Genomic DNA, 23,406 nt, shown 5'->3' on the forward strand with positions numbered 1-23,406 from the left:
ACGCTAACGCGGTAGGACAGGCTCAGTGTGGCGTGAAGCAGAAGAGTGCTGTGCGAGGTGACTTATGGGACAATGGGGCCGCTTTTCGCAAATAAAACATGAGGCTTATCCAGAGCCTCTGAGCTATACAGTCTCGGTTTCTGTCAGGTGTTTGTGGGTAGAAAGAGAGGGGGGAGTGGGGGGGGGGGGGGGGTCTGATTTAATGCTCCTGAACTGTTTGGATTATCTGGTGGATACAATGAGGAGTAATTCAATGAAATTTATTGTTTATTTGGTAACGTGAAGAATCCCTTTAACTCCTTGAAATCCAGTTTTCCACTTTCATTACTTCTTAAGTAGCTTTAACCTTGTCAAAACCATCTTGTTCCAGTCTGTCTGACAGCATCATACACTGCATGTACACTCTGCTCAAGCTTCCACATGATTTTTAGATCATTTTTTTATGATTGTTCTATTTCATCAAATGGAAATATTCTGTATCCCCCAAACTTTGGTCTAACATATTTATATCTTTGCAAACTTAAATTTGAGATGTTGTTTGAACAGTGTTTGGCAGACCCACCCAGGGGTGTGTCCAGGGGGTGGCACTAGCCACTCCTTAAATCTGATTGGCCTAAAGTATGATTGGCTATCTGCTGAGTGAGAGGCGGGATCTTAGTTTGAACAGTTTTTGATTTGAAGTAGCCGACTTCTGGAGGTACAGTTTCTTTTTGAGGAAGAATAAAGTGTAGAAGTTTTATGGTTTGGTGGGACTATCTTTAAAATAAAACATTTAAACTCAGGAATGTAAGAAACAAAGGTACTTTATTGTTAGTAATTAAAGTAGATATGAGGAGCGTGTGTGCACTGGACACGCCCCAGGACCGACCATCGAGACCATAGAGTTTAACAGGTTCAGCTTTCAGGAACCACAAAATAAGACGTCTGGCAAAATGTCAAAGGAAATTGTTTAGATTTTCTTAAAATCTGTAACATGATGCAGGAGGGATAAAAGGAAAAAATCACTAGAGAGGACACTGGTTAAGCAAAGAAATACTGCAGGTATTTGATGGTATTTGGTATTTTAGAGAAGAATCATACATTAAAATATATGTACAACCTGGGGGTTGGGACGCCTCAAGGGGGTCACAAGATGAACCTAAGGGGTCATGAGCAAATTATGAGGGAAGGAAACAAGAAAAAACAACATTCTGCTACACAAAATGATGTTTATCTTTTAAACTTTCATCTCAACTACAGTATTTTACCTCTTCAAGCCTTTGAAATGATTACAACCAAGCAATCTTAGAAGAGGAAATCACTGTTTGGTTCAGATCAGGCACAAATGCAACCTGTGACAAGGGATCACAAGAGATATTTTTTTGCATTATGGGGTCATAAGTCAAAGATGTTGGGGATCAACAACAAAGTTATCTTATACTCATAATCCATCGAATGAGAGCCTGCAAAAGAATATTTCTCATGCAGTTTTGTGGACATGAGCTTCCTGTAGTGACATCATTTAGTCCTAACAATCTACCGTGCATCTCCAGTGTTTCCAAACTGGCAGCAGCGAAGTTTGAGACATGTGGGATTAGTTGTGATGTAAGAGCAGAAGACATCCACCCCGCAGGTCCATGAAAGAAGACAAGTCTCCCATTTCTTCAATTAATAAGAAGCAGCAGCCTAAAAGGCCCCGACGTTCTGAAGCAATCCATTTAGTCTAAAAAAAAAATAAATAAACATCTCTTGATAATTTCAGCTAGAAAAGTCTGAATTATGTAAAGGCTCTATGCCAACACCGAGACGGAAGAGGTCTGTGAATTTAGCTCCAAACAACGTCAAGCGTTCCTTTAAATCCAACCAAAGAGACGTATGAATAAGACATAGTTCAGCAGTGCATCTATACAGCGCTATCTTTAGCAGTGAAGAAGGCAGTGACATCTTTGGGCATAAAAGGTTCAAAGATCCAGTGACTCATTTTTGCTTTTTAACCCTTTCCCAGTGTTACAACACTGACTATTTTTTGGCATTGTTAGACAGTTGCATTAAAGAATTGTGGGAAGGAGTAGAGACGACATGACACGAAACAAAAGCATCCAAAAAGATATTTCAGACTGCCAAGTTTAGAGCGAGAGCTTGAAATGACTGCTTTAATAAATCTCATTCAGCAATAAGAGATTATTCAAAAATGTCAATTTCTTTACAATTTTGTTCTCAAATGATGGAAATAATCTGCCTGTGTTTCAAGCAAACCTTTCTTTAAAGGTTTAGATAAGTCTCATAATACTAAGCTCGACAAAATCATTATCTCGATATATATAACAATATTTACTGATATCAATATATGGCAAATATGCAGCTTTTGAATAATCAAACTAGTATTTAAAGTAAACTGTATTTTAACTATGTTTTTCAGTCTCATTTATTGCTTTGTGTAATAGTACAAAACTCCAATTTTCTCAGGTTTTAATGGCTCCAACTGGGACAACAAAAATGTGGATAACACAATAAGATTATATCATTAAGAAATAATGACGATAATACTGAATTATCACCCATCCCTAAAAAACAGAGAGAGATGCAGCTTTATGATCATATTAGGTGCATAACTGTGAGTCTGTTCAGTAGATTGTAACAAGAGTGGATGAGGTTTTGATGTAATAGTCCTAAATCTGTGGAAGAAGTACATGAAAACCTAATGGCACAGACTGTACCAACTGTATGTGCTGAATAAATTAATGAACACTCAGCAGCATAGTCAATATTTCATAGGCAGAGAGTGTTGCTAAAATGATAAACAGAGCGTAATAGAGCGAACTTCCTTAACATCCTCAAAAGTGTAATACAGCTTGTGACTGAAGGCAGTGCTGCACCAAATCTCTGCTTATGTCCCGGTTTATTAGTGAGTTACTGTTCAGCTTTATCGCCTCAAAGGGGAAATGTGTCAGCCAGGTGAAACACGCCACACACACAGAACATAACACATAACAAAATACATAAATCATCTCAGAAAAATATGTAAAATGTGCTAAAAGCTGCAACACAAGCTCAAAAACTGGATCCAGCCATTATCGTCCAACCCAGTTATCACCATGACCTGCATGACCTTTATTTCAGCCGATGGAACAGATTATAATTAATTCAGATCTGTAAAAAACGATGAGGAGCAGACTTCTTAAACACCAGCGGCTCTTACGAGAGGCCTTCAGCTTCATCACACGGAGCTCAGAGAGTCGTGTATCACTGTAAAACTGGTAAAATCAATCAGGACGAGCCGCAATTTCCCATGATTTCATGCAGGGCTGCAACTAAACATTATTTCTATTATGGATTCATCCATTAATCGATTGGTTGCTTTATAAAACGGTCTTGTGGTAAAAATGTCTTGTTCTGTCCGACCAGCAGTCCAAATCTCAGGTATTCAGTTTACGATATGAAACAGAGAAAAGCAGCAAATCTGTTCATTAGAGAAGCTGGAACCAGTGAATGTTTGAGATTTCCTCTTGAAAAATGACTGCGAAGAATTTTGACAGCATGCACTCAATGCTTTAATGTGCGAGCTATGAAATTACTGCTGCGCTGAAATACAATTACAGGCCACAAACACTGAGGTGTTATTGTTCACTGTCACTGAAGCTTTGCCCTCATATTTGTTAGCGCGTCTCCTCTCATACTGGACTCCTCTGTCTCTCCATAGGCATGCACTGTGTATATATTTACCACTTTTGTTCAGTGTGTACAGAAACAAGCTTCACTATTTTTAGATCAAATCACTGAAGAAATACAGCAGGAATACGTCCCTCTGCCCCCCCTCCTCACCCTGCAGGCCTGATTGTGTTCCTATACAAAGTCAGGAAACTGTCTGGCCTTTGAGAGCTGCCTTGTTGTGAGGAAACGCACTGCATGCTGGGCTCACGTCCAGGGCCGAGCCTCAATACACAACACAGGCCGATTCTCCGCCCACGCCGCTCTTACCTCAGCCTGGGCCCAAATGATCAAAACACACACACAGGATGATTAAACATGATTTATTAGTATTAGTATTAGCAGTAGTATTAGTAGAATTTAATGTGCTGAGTTACAGTTATTGTGATTTTATGATTTTAAAAGATTTTATATCTAAATAAGGTTTATCAGCTTATTCATTTATTAATCCAGTAACTAAATGCAAATCAAATCATAGTCACATCAAAGAAATTATATGTTCTTTGCATTATCTGTGTGTTTGTGTGTGTGTCGCTGCAACACAATGACTAGCTGTCAGTCATCAAGGTGAATTCAAATGGCTGTACATTATATTCAGCTAGTAATCACATGAGCAAAATACAAAGTGTCAGGTTTTTTTATTTGCTTGGATATAATTTAGCCCAAATGTAAATAAGTTAGACATGACTATACCTCTGCATTTAATTCATGTCATCAGTAGTAAAACCTTAAATCTTTGCTGTTGTTTGATGCAAAGCACAAACGCCTCTAATGAAACGTGCCACGTAAATAAAAATCGCCTTAAGCTGTCCTTAAAATGGCCCTTAAAATCTTGGTTATTTAGGATGAAATGAAATGAAAACAAAGATCAATTAAAATAAGTAGAGATGAATTAAACGTGTTGTCAGTATAAAGGCACGCATGACAGCATGAGCTCTAATATTATGGGAAAGTTATTGATTACTTCTTTCTTTTTCCTTCTGGAGTTGTCCTACAGACACGGTCGTACAGACAGATAAAAAAAAAATACAACAGTACCGTAAAATAGCAATAATAATACTAACATTTGTTTTTCTCCTGTCTGATTCTAGTATAAATTGTAGAGTTTTGGGAGAAATTACCATTGGCTGTCCGGGTCCCATAGAAACGGTGATGTAGCGGCGGAGGGGCCGGGTCCCCCTGCAACAGCTGAGCCTGATCTGCAGCTTGATTACGGCTCACAGTGGACTCCAACATAATTGATGACCTAATTGAAAAGCAGGAGGAGGAGGAGGTGGGTGAGAGCGGGTGGGGGGGTGGGGGAGGCGGGGGTGCTCACTCACGGACAGGAGGAGAGAGAGAGACGCGCTCCAATGAGAAAAGTTTACTTGTTCTTCCCCCGCACGATCCCACAGCTGAGGGCATTGATGTGAGCGCAGAGGCTTTCTGTTTTTACGCGCACTTCTTTCCCCCCCATCTTTCACCCTCACACACGGAGCACACATCCACCTTCTCACCTTTAGTTTTGCGCGTGTCTGTGTTTCTTTTTCCTCCCTTTTCCTCCCTTTTATGAATGATTCTCTCTCGCAGTACTCCTCCTGCTGCGAACATATCCTGGGATACCTCGCCGCCCTCGGCCGCACGACCTCACCTTGGCACGTCTTCTGTCCTAAAGTTCAAACGCCACCAGGACTTCCACTGCAGCTTCAGACGCACTTGGGGGAAATATCACTCGACGAAGAAAGGTCTGATACTCCGTGCAGCAGCCGCTCAGGCCACCGCCGACATGAGTCTCAAAGCTGAGGCAGAGCCGAATAACAACGTCTCCATCGAGGAGGAGGTGAGTTTGGCTAAAGTTTGCTCTCTCCGCCGCGCCGCGTTTTCACCCGGCCGTGTCCATGTTCAGCGGCACAGCAATAAAACACTGCTCCGGCCACAAATCCAGACTTTTCCAAGCTGACGTGCGTGTTGTGCGTTGTGTGAAATGCCTTTAGCTCATAGTGGCTTTTTCGCTCTCCAGTGAAGTCCTGAAGCAGTTAAAAGGAAGCGATGAAGGCGCAGTTTAAACCTCCTCCAGCGGACAGTTTAAAGCACAGGAGACATTAACAGTTCAGGAAAATCCTCCAAAATGTTAGTTCAACATGCATTTACTTGCGGTGTCGTCTCACTTTTTATCAAATGTGTGTCAGCAGGTGTGGAATAATTACCGCTAATAACCACTAAAATGAATCAAGCAAGAGGCTTTTTAATATTTTATTCTCAGACCTGAGCGTCTTCACTTCGTGTTTGTGACTGTAGCCTCCTGAAAAAGTCATTACTTCAGGCTTTATGTTACCTTCAAGTGTAGTTTGAAAACCAGCAATCTATTTTAAAACAACACGCTTTAAATGGACTGAAAAGAGAAAAATGTCCTATAAATGAAATATCTTGTGCGTCTCTTAATTGTGTAAGAGTCACTGATTTTTATTTATTTATTTTTTCCTCAGCATCCACAGTTCATTGTCGTGGCTTTAGCTGCGTTTGTTTGCATTCAGGTGCCAAACAAACAAAACGCATCTATTAATCTCAGTGTCCCATTTTGATTTGTGAGCAGTTTGAGCTGAAACCTGAAATAAACGCCTGTCACGTGATATCCTCGTTTGCAATTTGTGGGTCCAAATATTTAGATTTTTTTTTAAATGTAATGCTAATAATCATATTTAAATGAATTGAATTCCCTCCACTGGTCCGTGTGGACTTGTCAGAGCTGCCGCCCTTCGGCTCTGTGTGGCCCGCTATATTTCCTCCTTAATGGCTCCTTATGGAGCCACACTGAGGGGAGCGCTGGGCCTTTTGTTGGTCCTCCTTTGTTCCCATTATCTTTCAACAAAGCCGTACGAGGCCACTTGACTTCTCTCAGCCTAATTTGCTCTTGTATTTTGTTCTCCTTGTAATTAAGGGCAAAGATTAAGCAAACGGGACAGAAACGTGTTTAGAAGCAGAAAAGTCTGTTTAGAGACTTGTTAAATCAAGATGCAGTGTCTTGTTAGTCATTAATATTTTTTTTCTAGAAATCCAGCTAAATATTTCAAGTGTATTTTATTAAACCGATACATCGTGGCTGGACTTCACCACACTGGCAGTCCTGGAGCTGCTCAGCCATCGAGAAGCCGGTGGACAGATTAAAACATCTCCACTGAGTTTGTCTCCAGCTGAGCCGGCGTGGAATATCTATATGTGCTGACTTGTAAAGGGATGAGGATTGCTGCTGTGCAGCACCTGAAAAATGCCGGCGGGCCGGCAGGGTTGGGGCCTCGGGTCAGAGGAAGGAAATGGTGTCACGCTGTGCGCTGTTGTCCACTGCTGTTCGTCTGGCAGCCCCATTGTACTGAGGGCCTCCACACTAGCTGGGAACTAATGGGCCTCGCACTGCACACTTTATTTCCCCGGCCACGCTGATCTGTAAGTCCACTGATCAGGGCAAGTCCAGGGGTCTGCAGCGGGATGAAGACCATCTTATGTTCACATTCAGCTTGTAACATGCTGGAGGAAGGACAGGATGCAGCGACTTTACTGTTTGTAGTCATTCATGGAAGATTATTCAGATCTGATAATGAGACAAATGTTAAATCCTGAGGGATTATTTGAAGTAGATTTCATCAGGTGGTCATCTGCTCAGGTCTTGTCTGGGTCAGGACCCCACCAAGGGGGCACTTGATAAAACATTTCTGCTCTGCAAAATTCAGTTTATTTTACAGACTTTCATCAGATCTTTGCTTCATTAGTTACAGGATAATTTTACCTCTTTTCAGGCTTCTGACTTCAAACAAAACGATCTTGGAGGGAGTAATTGCTCCTTCATTGAACTGCTCATAACCTGTAAACATGCAGACTGATGAGGGGGTGGCGAGAGCTGTGCACCAGCCTGGTTTGAGGAGTAAATGAAGGAAACAAATGGCTTAAAAGGTCGAATCTCCAGCAACACTTGTAGTTTTTAACGACTTTAATGTGTGACCAGTTTTTGAGCTTCATCAGTCGACAAAAAGTTTGGCAACATCCGAGTGAATGAGACTCAACTCAATTCAGACATCTAATTGTCTTTTTGACACTTTTTATTTTAAGCTTTCAGGAATAAAACCTGTTTTTGTTTATTCCCTTTCTCTTATTCCAGGACTCGGTATTGTGAACGTATCCTGCACGAACAGTTTTGTGGAAGCTCCCTTAAATTCATAAGTGTGTTGGTTATTAAGGGGGAATGAGAGATGTTGGGACCATGGCCAAGCATTTATAGATTTTTTTTTTTTTTGTGAAGCTCTCGGTTCTTATTCCACATGCTGCCATTCGTGGAGAATTAAGGCGAGATGCAAAATGAAATGACTCTTTATATTGCTCACCTCCAGCTGACCAAATGCTTTTTGTTTGCAGGTACGAACCCTGTTTGTCAGTGGCCTACCAGTCGACATCAAACCGCGGGAACTTTACCTTCTCTTCAGACCTTTTAAAGTAAGTCACAAGCTATTTCTAAGAGAAGAGGGTTCTGCATGTTGTACAATTGTGAGGCACATTTTGTGATTTGGGGTATGTAAATAAGACATATTTGACCTTTCACCCATCTTAGAAGTGAAGCAAAGGTAGCTGCTGTGTGCCAGGTGCTGGAAAAGAGTCATGGAAGGTGTTTGGAGAATAATTATCTGCACACAGGACGACCTTTAAACATTATATTGAAGTATTGAACTGTAATCCTGTGTGCAGCTGATCTATCAGTAATATTCCTGCTTGAAGCATTTGATGCTTCAGCTCACGCAGGAAGTTTCAGTGCTCATTTTTTGGTAGTTGGATCAAACAATCCTCCTGTTAATGGAAGTCCAGATATTTGCATATATGGAAATGAGGCCACATCATTGTTTGTCCATCGCTCTGTTTTTTGACCGGACTCCAGTTCCATAAACACCCCTCCCACCCGTGTCCTAACTAACCAAATTGGAAGTGGTATCCCTCGCACATGGATGATCTTGTGGAATGTGTAAATGAGTAGCCCTCGCGATTGGCCAACCAACCCTCTCCGTGACCCAGCTCGCCCACCGTGTAGGGAAATTTTTATTTCCTCCCGTAAAGTTACGGAGATTGTGAAACCACTGAAATGCTTTGTTTTCATAAGGCATTGTTACACTTTTTGCCTTGAGCTTGTGCAGTAGGCAAACACTGCACAGTGTGTGGAAATGGGGTCAAATCTGATTTCATTCAAGGTTTACATTCAGGCTTGATCCAAATTAAAACCTTTTTTTTTTTCCTCTATCAGGATTTTTCATGAGAAACCTTTTAATATTAACGTACTCTGTCTCGTTTTTCAGGTCTGAATTACTGAGGATAAATCTGGTTTGGATTGTTGCTATGGATTTATCACAGCCAGTGAAAGTTGTTTAATTTTCCGTGGTTGTAAATCAGGATCAGGAGAGATCCCATTTATCAATAGTCTGGTCAGGCAAAATTCCCCTTTCTTTTCTGAGGAATTTGCTCATGCTTTAACCAACCCTTGTGCTGTTTTTAACTTGGTTTACAACCAGTGGTCTTATTGGAAAGTCATGTTTAATCTGTGCTTAAACCCTCACATACAGATCTGATAACATGTGCTTCCCTTTAAACTAACCATGGCTTCATTGTCTTATTTTCATCTTCGAGGATAACTGTTTTTTATCTTCACTGAAGCTGCATTTGTCGTAAATGTGCATGTTTTGCCTTATTTTTACTCTGACAAATGTAAATACTGTAAGAGCAGGACCTGCGATGGCCTGCTCTCCAGCTCAGAGTGAAGGTGCACACAAGCAGGTTCCTCTTGATATGGCGAGAAGTGTTCATGCCTGACTTCCTGCATGTGACTCCTGGGTGGATAATTGGCTATCTTTCTTCCCTGCAGGGTTATGAAGGGTCACTGATTAAGTTAACATCAAAACAGGTGAGATGGCTTCCATCAGTGGAAGGAACTGCTTTAATGCTACACTGAAATACTAAACAAGTGGCCAGGCAGTGTTGGCTCTCTTTGTAACTCGAACTTTGGCTAAAGACTCTTAAAAAATGATACATTTTCCTCTTTTCTTGGTGATTTGAATGGCACTTTTTTTTTTTTTTTTTTTTAACCACAGCATGACTTTTGTAATATTAAGACAAATAATCAAAGTGATATTTGACAGACATGCAGGCTATTGTTGCTAAGATGGTCTGCCATTGGGGGTCGGTTGTCACAGCATGTTTTTCCCTTTTTACCTTCCAGCCTGTCGGGTTTGTAACCTTTGACAGTCGGTCTGGAGCAGAAGCTGCGAAAAATGCACTAAATGTAAGCATTGCCTTGTTTTTTTTTATTTTTATTACTGATTTTTTTCCCACTCTTTGAGTCTGTTGCTGTTTGATTCCTCCCTTTCTTTTAATCTCTTTTTATTAAATGTGTTTTGTATTTGTTAGATTTGTTCTAACCTTTGCTTAAACCTGGAAAAAAAAGAGTAATTGGGAGTTTAAAAGATTCTTCTTTCCCATTAAATTTCTCAAAGCCAATCCATTTTGTCTTTTATAATTCAATGGCAGGGCCATTTTTGGAAAGAGGCCAGAATCCCGTAGCCTTACGGTAGTTTACTTTGACCTTGATACACATCCCTTCTTAGTCTGGTATAGCTTTCCTTATTTTGCATATCACTGCTTTACTGTAATACTTGTTCTATAGCCACATGTTGTAGTGTTATTTGGACACATCTTCAGTAGTGTAACCTCTTATTTTGTCACCCAGTAGCCCACATTGGCAGTGTCTAACACTTCTCTCTCATAGCTAGCCTTCCTTATGAGCATCACCTCTTAGACACACCAGCAGTCACACACACAGACACACACATACACCAAAATACTACTCACCTGCATGTGGGCACAACGCTTAGGGCACAAGAACACAAGCAGGGTTAAACCACCTGAGAGGATTTAAACTCAAAGTCTCGCCATCGGCCCTTCTCCTCGTCTCCCTCTCCTCCTGGCCTGGCCGACGGGGTGAACTCCTCCTCCAGTCGCCTGTGCTCTTATTTTGTCATGAGGAGAAAGAGACGCAAGCATGTTGAAATATTTCAGGAGTGTATCCTTCAGTCTTACCTTTTTTTTTATTTTTGTCTTTTTTTTTTTTTGAAGATGTCACTTTTTTATGAGCAGTTCAAGTTCAGGTGGAGGCGGGTGCATTTAAACATCCCACAGGAGGACAGAGCAGTTTTTAGCTGAAGGGAAGCTTGAAGGATACATCCTGAGTATTGAAGCATGGCTTTAGGAAAGGAGGCCATGTGAGACTACTGAGCTACAGCCCCCTCAAACTCAGCCCACCTCCCTTACGATACTATGTCCCCCTCCTCCCCTCCTCCGTCTCTCCCCCCAGGGTATCCGTTTTGACCCCGAAAGTCCCCAGACCCTGCGCTTAGAGTTTGCTAAAGCCAACACGAAGATGGCAAAGAGTAAGCTGATGGCCACACCGAACCCCACAAATATCCACCCTGCTCTAGGAGCACACTTCATTGCACGGGACCCATGTAAGTTGTACGGCTGCACCACTCTAGGCTCTCTCATCCACTCTCACCTTGGCAATGCCAGTTCTCGATTGCCCTTGTTACCCTTTTTTTAAAGCTGTCTTTGGATATTGTGGCATTAAAAACAAACGGGCAGGGGTTAAAAACAGTAGCTAACAAATGAAGGACTAACTCACCTCCACATGCATGTGTCATCTCGACTCTTGAGACAGCCGCTTTGCTTCTGTCCAGCTGGGAAATTCCACTCTCGCAAGGTTTAGTCAGCAGTTATGTCTCTGCTCTCTTTGCCTAAACACCTGCTGGATGCATTAGTTTTCGACAGGTGATGGTTGACAACAGGGCTGATCTGCGTTCAGGCCAGATTTCACCCGGTGATGTAGCAAAAGCAGGAGGGGACAGGAAACGAGAAGAGTTGGAAACCTTTATGCTGTTAGTGTTAAGGTAGAGTTACTACGTCCTGACAGCAGGTACCATACGAGCTCCCACAGGTTATAAACTGAAGGCTTAAAAACAGTAGTTTGTTCAGAAAAGTTATAAATTATACAGCGTTTTATTCAACATTTTACTGTCATTAACGTCTGCTCTTATGCCAAACGTCATCATTTCTGCTCTGCTTATATTCAGCCATGCAGTTATAAGACAAAGGGTATAACAAATATATCCTAATTTACAGTCAGTTCATCAGCTCTCCAACTGAGTGGAGATCAGGAAGTCCTACAGTTTGAAGTCCAATCTAATTGAACTCTGTATGAAGGGAAAGAGGCTCTGAATTGACCCGAGCTCGTTCACATAGAAATGAATGCGAAAGGAAATCTGGTCTGACTGCGCCTTCAAGATTGTAAAAGTTATTTATATTTTAGTGAGTTATTACTACAATGAGACTCGTCCATGGTCAGGAGTAAACCTAAGCCACATTCTGACGACACAAAACGGAACCAAAACCTTCTGTTTGCAGCATGTTTTGAGGACACTCTTTCTTATTTAAAATGTTTAGCCTGTATACGGGTACATGATGCTCGCATGTTCAAGGGTGGGTCAGTCAGCCTATTGTTTCCTCCGACCCTGTACTTCCCCAGATGACCTGACAGGGGCAGCATTGATCCCAGCATCTCCGGATGCCTGGACTCCTTACCCCCTGTACACCACGGAGCTGACCCCAGGCCTCCCTCACGCAGCCTTCACTTACCCGGCGGCCGCTGCCGCTGCTGCAGCCCTCCACGCCCAGGTGAGGGACCAACCGGTGTGTTTCTCTTCTCTTCTATTTTTATAGCACACTATCCTTTAGTACATTCTCAGCTCTCACAACACAGGGAAGCTTTATAGACACACAAAATGAATGCCTGCACCCAGGTACGCTGCTGATGTTCATGCACGGCTGCCATTAAATGCATGATCTGTGTAAAAGTGTGCACGTGTTTCATCTCGCTCAGTTTGTCTATCGCATCTACAAAGCAGTTGATTCTTGAGGGGGAGAAAGTGTAATCCTAAAACTTAACCGAAGGAGACGCCTGATGATGCCTCACTGCCACCTGAATAATATGGTGCACTGTTAAAAGCAGAGGTTCAGATTCTTGAATCAAGCCCAGTGGTCCTCTGAGGTATTACAATAACAGCACAAAGATCTGCAGAAGCCAACACAGATATCAAGTCTTCAAGTTGTTGTTGGCAGCACAACCTGTGCCCAGTCTTAATGTTACGGAACAGGGGGTGAGTGGAAGTTAAGCCATGAGTTATATTGCAATAAAAAGATGTGTCATTTTGAAATGGAAAATATCTTGACTCCTGCTCTGACATCAGTGCAAGTCATGTGTACATTCTTTGAAGTAGTGTAACCTTACAGTACACTTACCTTAAATCCCTCATTGTGGTCGTCATCTGGCTGCTTTTGGCTCTCGGCTTCCTTCTCGTGGATGAGTCTCAGACATGGAGGTATAAATCTTTCCTTTTAATGGAGCTCCATGTGTCTTAGTGCGCTGGAGGATAAAAGCTTCTCTCGCTGTTATAATACCCATGTTTTGATCTGCAGCGTAAACTAAAGGAGAAGAAATCATTACAGAAAAATACAAATTTGCACCATAAGATGGAGTTTAATCCAAACTAAGACTTTGAAAACCACAGCTGCACTTTCAGTGATAGCAATCTTTAACATTAAGTCCGTGAAATCAATTTAGAAAACGTATTGGTTTTGGATCTGGTTTGCAGATATTCATCTAAAGCTTTGTAACAGGAGTTCCATCGTGTCCTGAAAATTTGAATACACAAGACGGGGGAGAAATGGGTGTGCAAAGTGTTTACACTGTAAGCTAACAGCAGCCTAAATGCTACAGCTCTAGTGCAGTGGGCAGGGCCTTTGGTAACAATAGCAATGGAAAATATTTCTCTTGTTGGGTCATTTAAAGTTCATTGTGATCCAACTTCTTCCTGCAATGTAAGAGCACAGGGGAGTGCTACACGGCAAAGTAGGCAGCTATTACACAGGCCATTTTGTCGGGCACAGGAGGCAGAGGAATGTGAGGTATTTGCTTGGAGAAATTGTCAGACCTGACGGCCTTCTCTGGAGGTGCCAACTTACTGTCCACGTTCCTGTTGGAACATAAGATGACTGTGTAGCCACACAAAGGGGGGAAAAGCCTTTTTAATGGCAATCTGATGATTGATCCCTAAAATTCCCAGAGTTCTCTTCCCGCTGACTCTCGGCCTTGTCAGTTTGAGTGTATGACACAGCCAGAAACGCCACGGGTTTTAGTCACAGGTGTGGAAAAGGTGGAGGCGCACCAGCCCTCACCCTGTGGAAATGTTTAACTCAGTGAGGTTCAGCTCTCCACATTTCCATGCCTGATAATTACTCGAGGACTATTGTCCTCAATGAGCAGCTACGTGACCCACATTCCCATGGCTTCACTGACCAGGGCTTAAAGGGACAGTCCTCCTAAACCTGTTTGTCGAGTAAATTTCAAAGTGTGTTAGTTGAAGAAATCTGCAGGATTGGGGGTTGAAGGACTGAAGCCTGCTTTTGGTCTGGTGTACATGACTATGTTTGTGTTTCTTTAGATGCGCTGGTACCCTACTCCCTCTGAGACTTCCCAGCCTGGATGGAAGTCCCGGCAGTTTTGTTAGATATTTAGTGAGTAACCTTTGGTCCAACAGTGTTTTTAGATTTGCCAACCCCCACCCACTCTCCTCAAACTGAAACCTGCATAATGACACTAACACAGTGTTTGACTGGAAACTGCAGAATGTGTCAGCATAAATGAAAATACCCCAAAACTGATTTGGTGTTAAAATATACGGCTGGTGAGATTCTATATAATCTTCTTGTGAACAAATCCCGTGAACAGATCCAGACCAACAGTGCGTTAGTCCGTCTCACAGTACTTTCCAACTTCCACAACCTGTCTGTGGCCCTCAAATCCATTTGTTCCTACGACCCTGATTCCAAAAACATGGGACGCTGTAAAACATGAATAAAAACAGAATTCAGCCCTTTGCAAACAAACTGTGTTTTACGAGGTGTCGCTCGCTTGTGACCGACTGAGCCTTTCCAGGATGCCTCTTTCATACCCAATCATGATACATCTTTCTCATCAACTTGTTTGAAACATGTTGCTGCATCCAGTTCAGAAAAAGCAGATATTTACAAAAATAAATGGAGCTGATGAGGTCAAACGTGAAATATATTATCTTTGTACTGTTTTCAATTAAGTATACGTCAAAAAGATAAACACATTTTTTTGTCTTACACAGCGTCCCAACTTTCTTGGAATCTAAAGACATAAATCTTTGAAAATGGGCCATGAATACAGCACATACTCTTTTTTTTTTATATATATTAAATTGATCCTTAAAACAGCTGGTCACTAATTGTGCATTTGTTGGAGATGTGGATGGATATTAATTTGGTGCTCAGGTGTGTATTTACAGCAGCAGGATGGTGTGTGTGGGACTGGTGCAAAATAAACTTAAGTACTCATTTTCAGTGAGGTGAAGGAACCCGTCACCAACAAATGACATCAAATGAATAAACAGTACGATCAGTTCATTGTCTCGTGCAGCGTCTTCGTCACTGTGATGTGGACTTCCACTGTTGTTCGAAAGTTAGTAGAAACACATCTGCGTCACAGTATTGCACTCGGTGATATTTTCCTTCAATATAATGAAGCTGGGACCTGTAGTCACCATCCTGCTGCCATGAAATACGACCAAATATGTATTCATCCGCAGCTGAAAATAGTCCGCAAAAAACGCACTATTTGCTTCTGAAACTATATTTGTAGCCTTTTTCATCTTCAGTAGGAACAAATAGGTTCGGCAGTGGTATTGTGGGACAGACTAACACATTGTTTTTGGGCTTTTCGTGGATTTCTTTGACAGAAGACAATAGAATAAAACCTTTTTTTCCAAGTGTTTTGTTTGTTTGTTTTTTTGAAGTGAAGGCTTTACCAGCATGTTTGGACTAACTCCTGTTCTCCCTGTCTTCTTCAGGCCTCTGGAAACCACACCTTTGTCCAGCTGAAGTGAGGTTTGCCAAGCTCTTCATTATTTTATTCAGGTTTATTTAATGGACAAATGTGCATTACTATAAACAAACAGTATTTATATCTCCTCCCGATTGTCTCTGGGGGGAGTGTGAGTTGAAACCATCTTGCTGTCGACAATCTGAGCTTATCCTTGGCAACTATTGCGGTACCATCGTAGCACTTCAAAAAAAAAAAAAAAAACCCCTCATGCAAAGCCTAGTCTAACTCCGTGGATCGTAATTGCTGAGGAAAATTTACAAATTGAAGTTACCGTTGTTAAGCTAGTCCTTCCATGGGTTACCGCTGCTCCTGGGAGGTTTAGAAGCGTTAAGAGTCATTGCATGTTAGTCTTTTTGGCATGAATTTAGAACGCAGACTTCTGTGTATCCTAATTTTCTTAGTGTTTGTGTTGCCTCTTTACCTTGGCCTAGACAGCGAAATGTTTTGTTTTCCTGTAGAACCTTGGTCTTACCTCTGTGAAAGCTAGGCTGTTATGTAAATGGCTTATCTCGCATGGACCTTGTGAATGCATCCCTACGTTCTATGACAACCCCAGTCCCTAAGATCATATCAATGTCTGTCATTATTTGAGCAAAGGAAAGTACAAATATTTTTGTACTTTTTGCGTAATGTATATTTATGCATTTTTGTGCAACTAAATAATGAACCTGTATAAGTTGGATGTTTAGTCGTCTCTTGTGTTTTTGGTGTTACTTTTTGATCCTATAATCCTGTTGACGTAGTTTTAAAGAGGAAAAAAGTGCAATTTGTTTAAAGGGGAAGTGGGTATCTGTCAAAAAAAATGCGATTCTGGACGTGGCTTGTGCCATTCTGCTCAAATGAGATTGCTGTAAAACGATCTGTCAGAATGTGAAACTGGACTACAAACGTAAAGGGTTGCTTTTTGGGGGGGGGCCGTTTTGAAATGGGGAGCAGGATTAGAGAGATGGAGGAATTTAGTTTGTGGTTTAGAACATGTTTGTCTTTGTATCTGCTGTGCATAAGATGTAAAAAATATTCCCATCTTATGAATAAAGGAAGTGAATGCACCTGTGTTCGGGCATCTGTCACTTATCGCTGCGGCGAGCCGGCAGCCAATCAGAGCTAACAACTGATACAATTCAAAGAATTGAAGTCTGTGGACATCGGACGGTGACATCAATAATTCATGCCAACTTTTCATTTGTAATGCACCATTGCATTAGTGTCTCTTTGCATCATGCGTGGGGCTGACCTCCACTCTCTGCCCTCTTAAGCTGGTAAGATGTGCTGCTCAGCCGACCGTGACGGCTCCTCCAGGGACTCTTAAATGACTCCTCAATATGACCAGCTGCTTAACTGTAGTGGTGACGGTGCCGGTGGTTAACTGTAAACATTCGTCCGTATTGTGCCAATTAAGTTACGGCATACACAGGATCGGTGCTGCATCAAATGTCGTCTTTTACAACACTTGATGTAACAGCCAGTGACAGATTCACTGTGTGGCACATTTATACAGCGTCCACTGAGCGACAGCTCGAAGTTCAAGATTTGATATTATGTTATTATGAGCTGGAATTATTTGTGCTTCTACTGTTTGATATTTAATTAAAAAAAGATTGGAGAACAAAGGAGACAGAAACATTTGACTTATAAGTTAATTATAAAGCAAAATTGTCACATTTGCTGTTTCCAGTTTCTCAAATGTGAGAATTTACTGCTTTACTGCTTGCATATATAAATATGGTATGTGTGGCACTGATTTTCACTGTTTTTGGACATTTTCTAAACCAAACACTTAGAAAAATCATCCGCATTAATTGATAATGAAAGTAATAATTAGTTGCTGCCATAGGAGACTCTGTACTCCATCAATGGATGTTGACCAACAGAGAACGGATCATTTAAATGTTGAGACTTAAAACCTAAACGAACAGCACGGTTCAGGAGAAGGAAATATCTGTCAAGAATGAGCCACTTGCCCTTGATGGAAAAACGGGTCATTTAACTTCACTTTCTCACAGAATATTTGGATTGACATGAAATCAATAGAGAGTGTGAAGATGGGGAAAGCTGCGGATTGGACGGCAGAACGTTTGCTTTTCTGTTTTCCCCTTTTCTTCTCTTGTTAATGGCCCCATTCTGTATAAAACACAATTTCAATATACTTTGTGTATTTATCCCAGTGTCATCTTCCCAGGCTGCAGCAGGTCAGCGAGGTTCACGGATCAACATTTTCCTTTAGGAACCAAAACAGTCACATCAAGTAAATCAACAGTTAATTTAAGGGTTAGAGCAAAATCAGACAACAGCAGAGTCTTTGTTTATGTAATGACTGTTGGCATTTCTGTGTTCCTAAATGAGTCTAAATGGATGAAGCCCTCTGTCTCGTAGAAACAAGATGGCTGAACGACACCTTCCAAGAAGAGGGTCCCAGTGTAACACACAATAAAATCTTAAGCATCTCTATTTTGTAGACTGTTAAAATAAAAAATATGATCATTGTTTATCCATTAGTTTCAGGGAAATATGGGAGGAAAAAAGCATTTTCTTTTGTATTTCTCATATTTTGAACAAATAATTCTGGGGGACACATCTTTGAGCAGTACATGTACATGCACATAACTGCTTCTTAAGTCAACAATACAATCTAAATTCACTACTATTCATGTTATAATAAAAAAAATCGGTATTTACAGTATGAATATGTAGAAAATAAAAAGAAAACACTGTTTCTTTGGTTCAGCAGTCAAACTGAAGAGGCCTGGAGATTTTTTTTAATTGCAGGACTTTGTCGCCCTCTACTGACCAAACGTCCACATGAGCAGCTGGAGAAAGCAAAGTGAGCCGTCCTGGAGATTTCGGGCCTCTACTGCACAGATAAAGGAGTCTTTCTGTTGGCTGTGCTCTCAAAAACATCAAGATTCACCCAGAAAAATACGCCTTTTAACATATCCATCAAACTGGTCCTCACACAGCAATAAAAGCCTAAATGAAATGTCGCAACCATATTCTGTTTCATCTTTTAACAGCACACTATTCTAAATGCTCAATCTGCTGATATGTGTGTATATCTCACAGTGACATGTTTGTAATCTTACAATAACAAAGTGAACGAGGTCAGAAGTTGTCACAGTTGATCTGTGCTCATCAGCATAAAGCACTCACTTTATTCTATACCATCAATAACCATCAATAACTCCTGTTCACTGAGTGTCGAAGGCTGGACGGGAGCTAGCTTCCTACAGTTTAAGAGCAAATTAACAGAGGTTTTAATCTTTGGTCTCGTTTACTGCCAACGTTTAGTCTGTAGCAAAGAACTTTTTGGTAACTTCTGATAGTTGTTTATCCTTTCAGGAGCGTATCAGAAATATCTCGCAAACTTGTATTTATCAGATAAGAAACCAGGATGAGACACGTTACAGAAGTTTAGCATCGTCATTGTTGCCCTTTAAGCTCAGAATACATTTTAAAATGTTATTAATGACCCACAAGGCCATCCAAGGTCTGGCTCCAGATTATGTCAAAGCACCTTTAACCCCCCACAGCTCAGCCAGGCTCCTAAAACCAGCTGATCACGGAGGGCGACCGTCAGCGGACTCCTTTTAGAAGATGGACCGCAATTAACAATGTTCTCCGTCTCCATCATCACCTTCATATTTCCTCCTTATGCTACTATTTTATGGCGTTATATTTTAACTTTGTCATCATTATACATTTAAATTGTGCTTGTTTTATTATCACTGTTTAATTATTCTTACATGCACTTCCACATATTTTACACTTCCACCTGTTTTATATGAATCAGTATTTATCTGCCTTATATTAGATCATCTTTTTTAATATATGTGATTATTTCCCTTTACTTAAGGTTCACCAGCTTATAGCTTATTTTGTCTACCCACATTTTACTTCTCTACACATGGACTTAATTTTTTTATTTGCTCTTGCCCTCCATCTGTTTATGTAGCGGCTCAGTGCTGCTTATGTGTCCTCATGTTTTTAATGTTTGTATGTGATTCTTTTTTTCCCTTTAATCCTTTAATCTGGAAATCAGTTTGAGTTTTAAGCTTGAAAACTGCTGAAGAAATCAAATTATTATCATTATTTCCAGTTTTCCAGCCAATGCTGTGTGCGTTATCAGTTTAAAGTGGAACCAGCGTGGTTTTATCAGACCACATCACTCTCCATAACTGCATTTATGTCTGATTTGATATGTTTTCTTTGTGTGCTCGTGTTGTAATATTCTTTGTCATCACTGGACTGACTCTGCTGCTGCTGCATTGACTTCATTTTCCATGTGGATCAATAACTTTTCGTCTTAAATTCAGGTCATAACACAGTTAGCTGGAAAGTTTAAATCCTCTCACATTTTACCTGCGCTGTTTTCTGCTGTGTGTCTCCGTTATAGAGTGACAGTCAAAGATCATTTTCCACGTTGTATATTAAAATTCTGAAGACATGAAATAACACACCTGGAATTATGAGGTAAAAAGCAAAATATGTTATTGTTATTGTAATTTAGATTCTTCAAAATAGCCACTCTGGAAAATTCAAGACCTTTGAATGTATCATCAAATGCAAAAACCATCAAACACAATGATGAAACTGGCTCTCATGAAGAGCACCACAGGAAAAGAAGACCAACAGTTCCCTCTGCTGCAGAGGATCAGTTCATTACAGCTACCAGCCTCAGAAATCACCAGTTAACAGCACCTCAGATAAGAGCCCACATAAATGCTTCACAGAGTTGGGCTGCAGAGTGAAGAAATATTGGCAATAGTACTTTAATGGGCAGGAGGATTTTTATGGCATTTAGTATTTTTAGAATCTGTACTTAAAGTGCATTTACATAGTAGTTTTTCTATCCTGCATCCTTTTTTTTTTTTTTTTTTTTTACCTTGACCCTTCTGTGCCCCTGTTTTTTGCTTCTTTTAATATGTGCTGCCCATAACAACTTAATTTCCCCAGTGTGGGATCAATAGTCTTATATTTTATATTCAATACAAAATTGCTATATTTTAGCTGTTGCATTACTTTCCAAATGTCATTTACTTATGTGACTTTACATTTTGCAATAGGTGGGTCACAAATGTGGATGGAAATGTCATTTAGTTATTTATTTTGCCAAGATTTGATGTCGGAGGTTTCATTGTCTGTCTGTTGTGGAGTTTTAAATATGTTCTGTGTTGTTCTGGTGCAGATACAAAGGTGCTGTTTGAGAAGTCAGAGGAGTCTGGGTGAAGGAAGTGAAAGAGCAGCACCACCAAGATCCCCTGTGAAGGCCTGGATCCCCAGCTGCTCAGAGGCTGACAGGCCAGACTGGGGTTGTACTGGGCAGCATCCAGTTTGATGTTTACCTTCATGAAACCAGGTCGTTTCAGAGATGTCAAGATCGAAGGGCCTGAGAGAAGAAATATGAAGAGAGAGAAGACACAAACAAATACATACAAACAGCATCAAAAACAATCCAAACATCTCTGAAAAGATATCCCAGAATGCATTGGGCAGGAAATATTTGGATCCCCCCCCCCCCCCCCCATAATAACCTACAGTGACCACAGGTATAGAAATGGAAAGCACAAAATAGAAAGTAGTATTTAACAAGTTCAGAACTTAAAACAATGACTGTCCAGTTTCTAAAAAAAATAGAAACCCTTTCAAATTAAAAGCCACGTTTGCACGTGATTCGTATTCCTGCTCTCTGATGTGGGGCACGTGAACACGCCGCGGCCCTCGAGCCGGTGAGGCCTTCATTCGCGCAGCGCACGTTCACCAAATTGAGACTAATTAGCGGGCTAGCAGACTCCATTAAAATGACCTCTTAACGCAGACAGCGCGTTGTTATTGTGGCATTTATCACAGGCTGTTCGTGCACATCATGGCGTTTTCCCTGGTGAGTGAAAAACCAAATTAAAAGAAGCGACTTAAATGAGTTTGGGTCTCATTAACCGTCAGTTCACCCTGTGTGTCACGAAACTACCGCTGACCTCTCCTCTGGACGTTAATTCCTACCCAAAACAAGCCAACAGAGGTGTTTAATATCGGTCGCTTTTCATGCTACCTAACCCTGAGCTTCACTCTCAGCCTGACTTCTTTTCTCCTCCTGCAGAGAAACGACCCCCGCAGGCCGGAAAGCCCTGACTCCGAGTCTCCGGCCCTGTCCACCTGCAGCAACGCGGACATCTTCCGCAGGATGAACACCATGCTGGGCAACGCTCTGGACTTCACCGGTGTGTGCACCACACCCAACAACATCAAGGAGAGGCCAGACATGCTGAGCGGTAAAGTCTCAGTTCACAGACGACGCAGTGAGGCTTCAGCTAAAAGATTTTAGAAATGCAGACATGAAACCGAGAGAAAACCCTCCACTAAAGCCAGTCCGTCTGCAAAGTTAGTTCATCCCTACACATTAAGGACCGCTGCTGGCCACGCTGCCAGGGACAGTTTTGGTTGGAAAACACTCAAATCTAAGTCCTGCTTTTGCTTGTTGTTGGTCCAAAGGTCCTTTCATTACCGCTAAACTGATGAATATTTTAATCTGTTAATCATTTAGGCCTTTGAGGAGCTGAAAATGGAGAATATGTGCCTTTATTTTCTTGATAAAGGTCTGAATCAAGGACTCATCAGTATTGCTAGCAATTAATTTTCTGGCATTTGACTAGTTGATGAATTGGCTAAACTTTTCAGCTCAATTGACAGCACAAAATGTGAACGTTGAGTCCAAAAAAAATGCACAAATCAGCCTGAGTTTCAGTTGTATGAGAATAAATTCTTGACGTGTCTGCAGTTGGCTGCTGCTCTGTGGTGGACGTTTTTATTGCAGCTACAAATTCAGACCAGAAAACCATGAAATGACCCCGACTGCAAGGTACAACAGCACTAGTTAGTTATTAACCGGTTGGAGTTTTTGCTTTAAGGTGAAAAGCGTCCCTGTCAAAGGAGGAGCCCCCCTCACCTCAGGTGGAGACTCCACCAGCAGCAGTTAAACCTGCTTCACCTTGTCTTTATCATTCTGATGCCAGCAGCTGATTCATGCTGCATCGCTGCTCTGCAGCATTGCAGCACTTCTAAGTGTTTTTTTTTTTTTACCTCGAGGGTGAGATTTGCCAAGATTTAAGCTCAGCACACTGCCCGTGTCCTCTGCTGAATTAATTTGCTGAAGGCCTGTCTGCGCTTGTGACTTGCAGTCTTGATCCGTGTGATTAAATGCTAGAATACAAAGGTTTTACCGGGCTTCACACGAACAGCAGCACGACATTAATGTTCTGAGTTTCTAAGTGATACTGAAGTGAACTGTGTCTTGATGCAAACTGAGCTAAACTTCTGCTGTGGCCTCTGCCCCATCACCCCGGCTTGGTGTTGCTGAATCAGGGCTGTAGCTGGCAGCTGGATGCTTTCCAGGCCTGGAGAGGGAAGGGAGGAGCTGGCAGTGCAAATCGCTCCGTCCTTAACATCTGATCAGTCAGCTGCTTCTGCTACAGCGAGGCTCTGCATGCCTGATTCTTCACTGTGTGCAACAAATCAGGAGAATAGACCAAAGTGTGCGATAGCTATTTAAATCCAGTTTTCTCTTTGCTTATTGAGCATCCTCGAGTCTGATTTCTTTTTTTAAATCAAGTCTGCTGAGTCACTCGCACTCGTCTCCCATGCTGCCTCCCACCATGCCGCTGTAGCTCTGCCCCTCGCCTCCCCCTCCCTCCCTCCCTCCTGCCTCT

General features: G+C 41.5%; 1 protein-coding gene across 4 annotated transcripts; it reads left to right on the forward strand.

Moving 5' to 3' along the window:
- Positions 1 to 5,062: 5,062 nt before the first annotated feature.
- LOC139334502 (RNA-binding protein, mRNA-processing factor 2a) lies at positions 5,063 to 16,758 on the forward strand. 4 transcript variants are annotated; one of them, XM_070967438.1, is made up of 8 exons: positions 5,063 to 5,506; positions 8,071 to 8,148; positions 9,560 to 9,598; positions 9,914 to 9,976; positions 11,045 to 11,195; positions 12,269 to 12,417; positions 14,244 to 14,316; positions 15,675 to 16,758. In XM_070967438.1, the coding sequence occupies exons 1-7, from the start codon at positions 5,240 to 5,242 to the stop codon at positions 14,307 to 14,309; spliced, it is 813 nt and encodes a 270-aa protein (XP_070823539.1). In that variant the 5' UTR covers positions 5,063 to 5,239; the 3' UTR covers positions 14,310 to 14,316; positions 15,675 to 16,758. The 4 variants fall into 4 exon arrangements, with proteins under 4 accessions (XP_070823539.1, XP_070823520.1, XP_070823528.1 ...); XM_070967419.1 differs by having other exon boundaries at positions 5,111 to 5,506; positions 12,269 to 12,432; XM_070967427.1 differs by lacking the exon at positions 14,244 to 14,316 and having other exon boundaries at positions 5,111 to 5,506; positions 12,269 to 12,432; positions 15,675 to 15,834.
- Positions 16,759 to 23,406: the final 6,648 nt, after the last annotated feature.

Source organism: Chaetodon trifascialis, chromosome 1, assembly GCF_039877785.1.
Source record: "Chaetodon trifascialis isolate fChaTrf1 chromosome 1, fChaTrf1.hap1, whole genome shotgun sequence".
Classification (NCBI taxonomy): domain Eukaryota; kingdom Metazoa; phylum Chordata; class Actinopteri; order Chaetodontiformes; family Chaetodontidae; genus Chaetodon; species Chaetodon trifascialis.

Coding starts and splice junctions, on each gene's coding strand:
- LOC139334502 (XM_070967419.1), top strand. CDS start 5,240: ATGATTCTCTCTCGCAGTACTCCTCCTGCTGCGAACATATCCTGGGAT. Junction 9,977..11,044: donor CTGCGAAAAATGCACTAAAT/GTAAGCATTGCC, acceptor CTCTCCCCCCAG/GGTATCCGTTTTGACCCCGA. Junction 11,196..12,268: donor CTTCATTGCACGGGACCCAT/GTAAGTTGTACG, acceptor GTACTTCCCCAG/ATGACCTGACAGGGGCAGCA.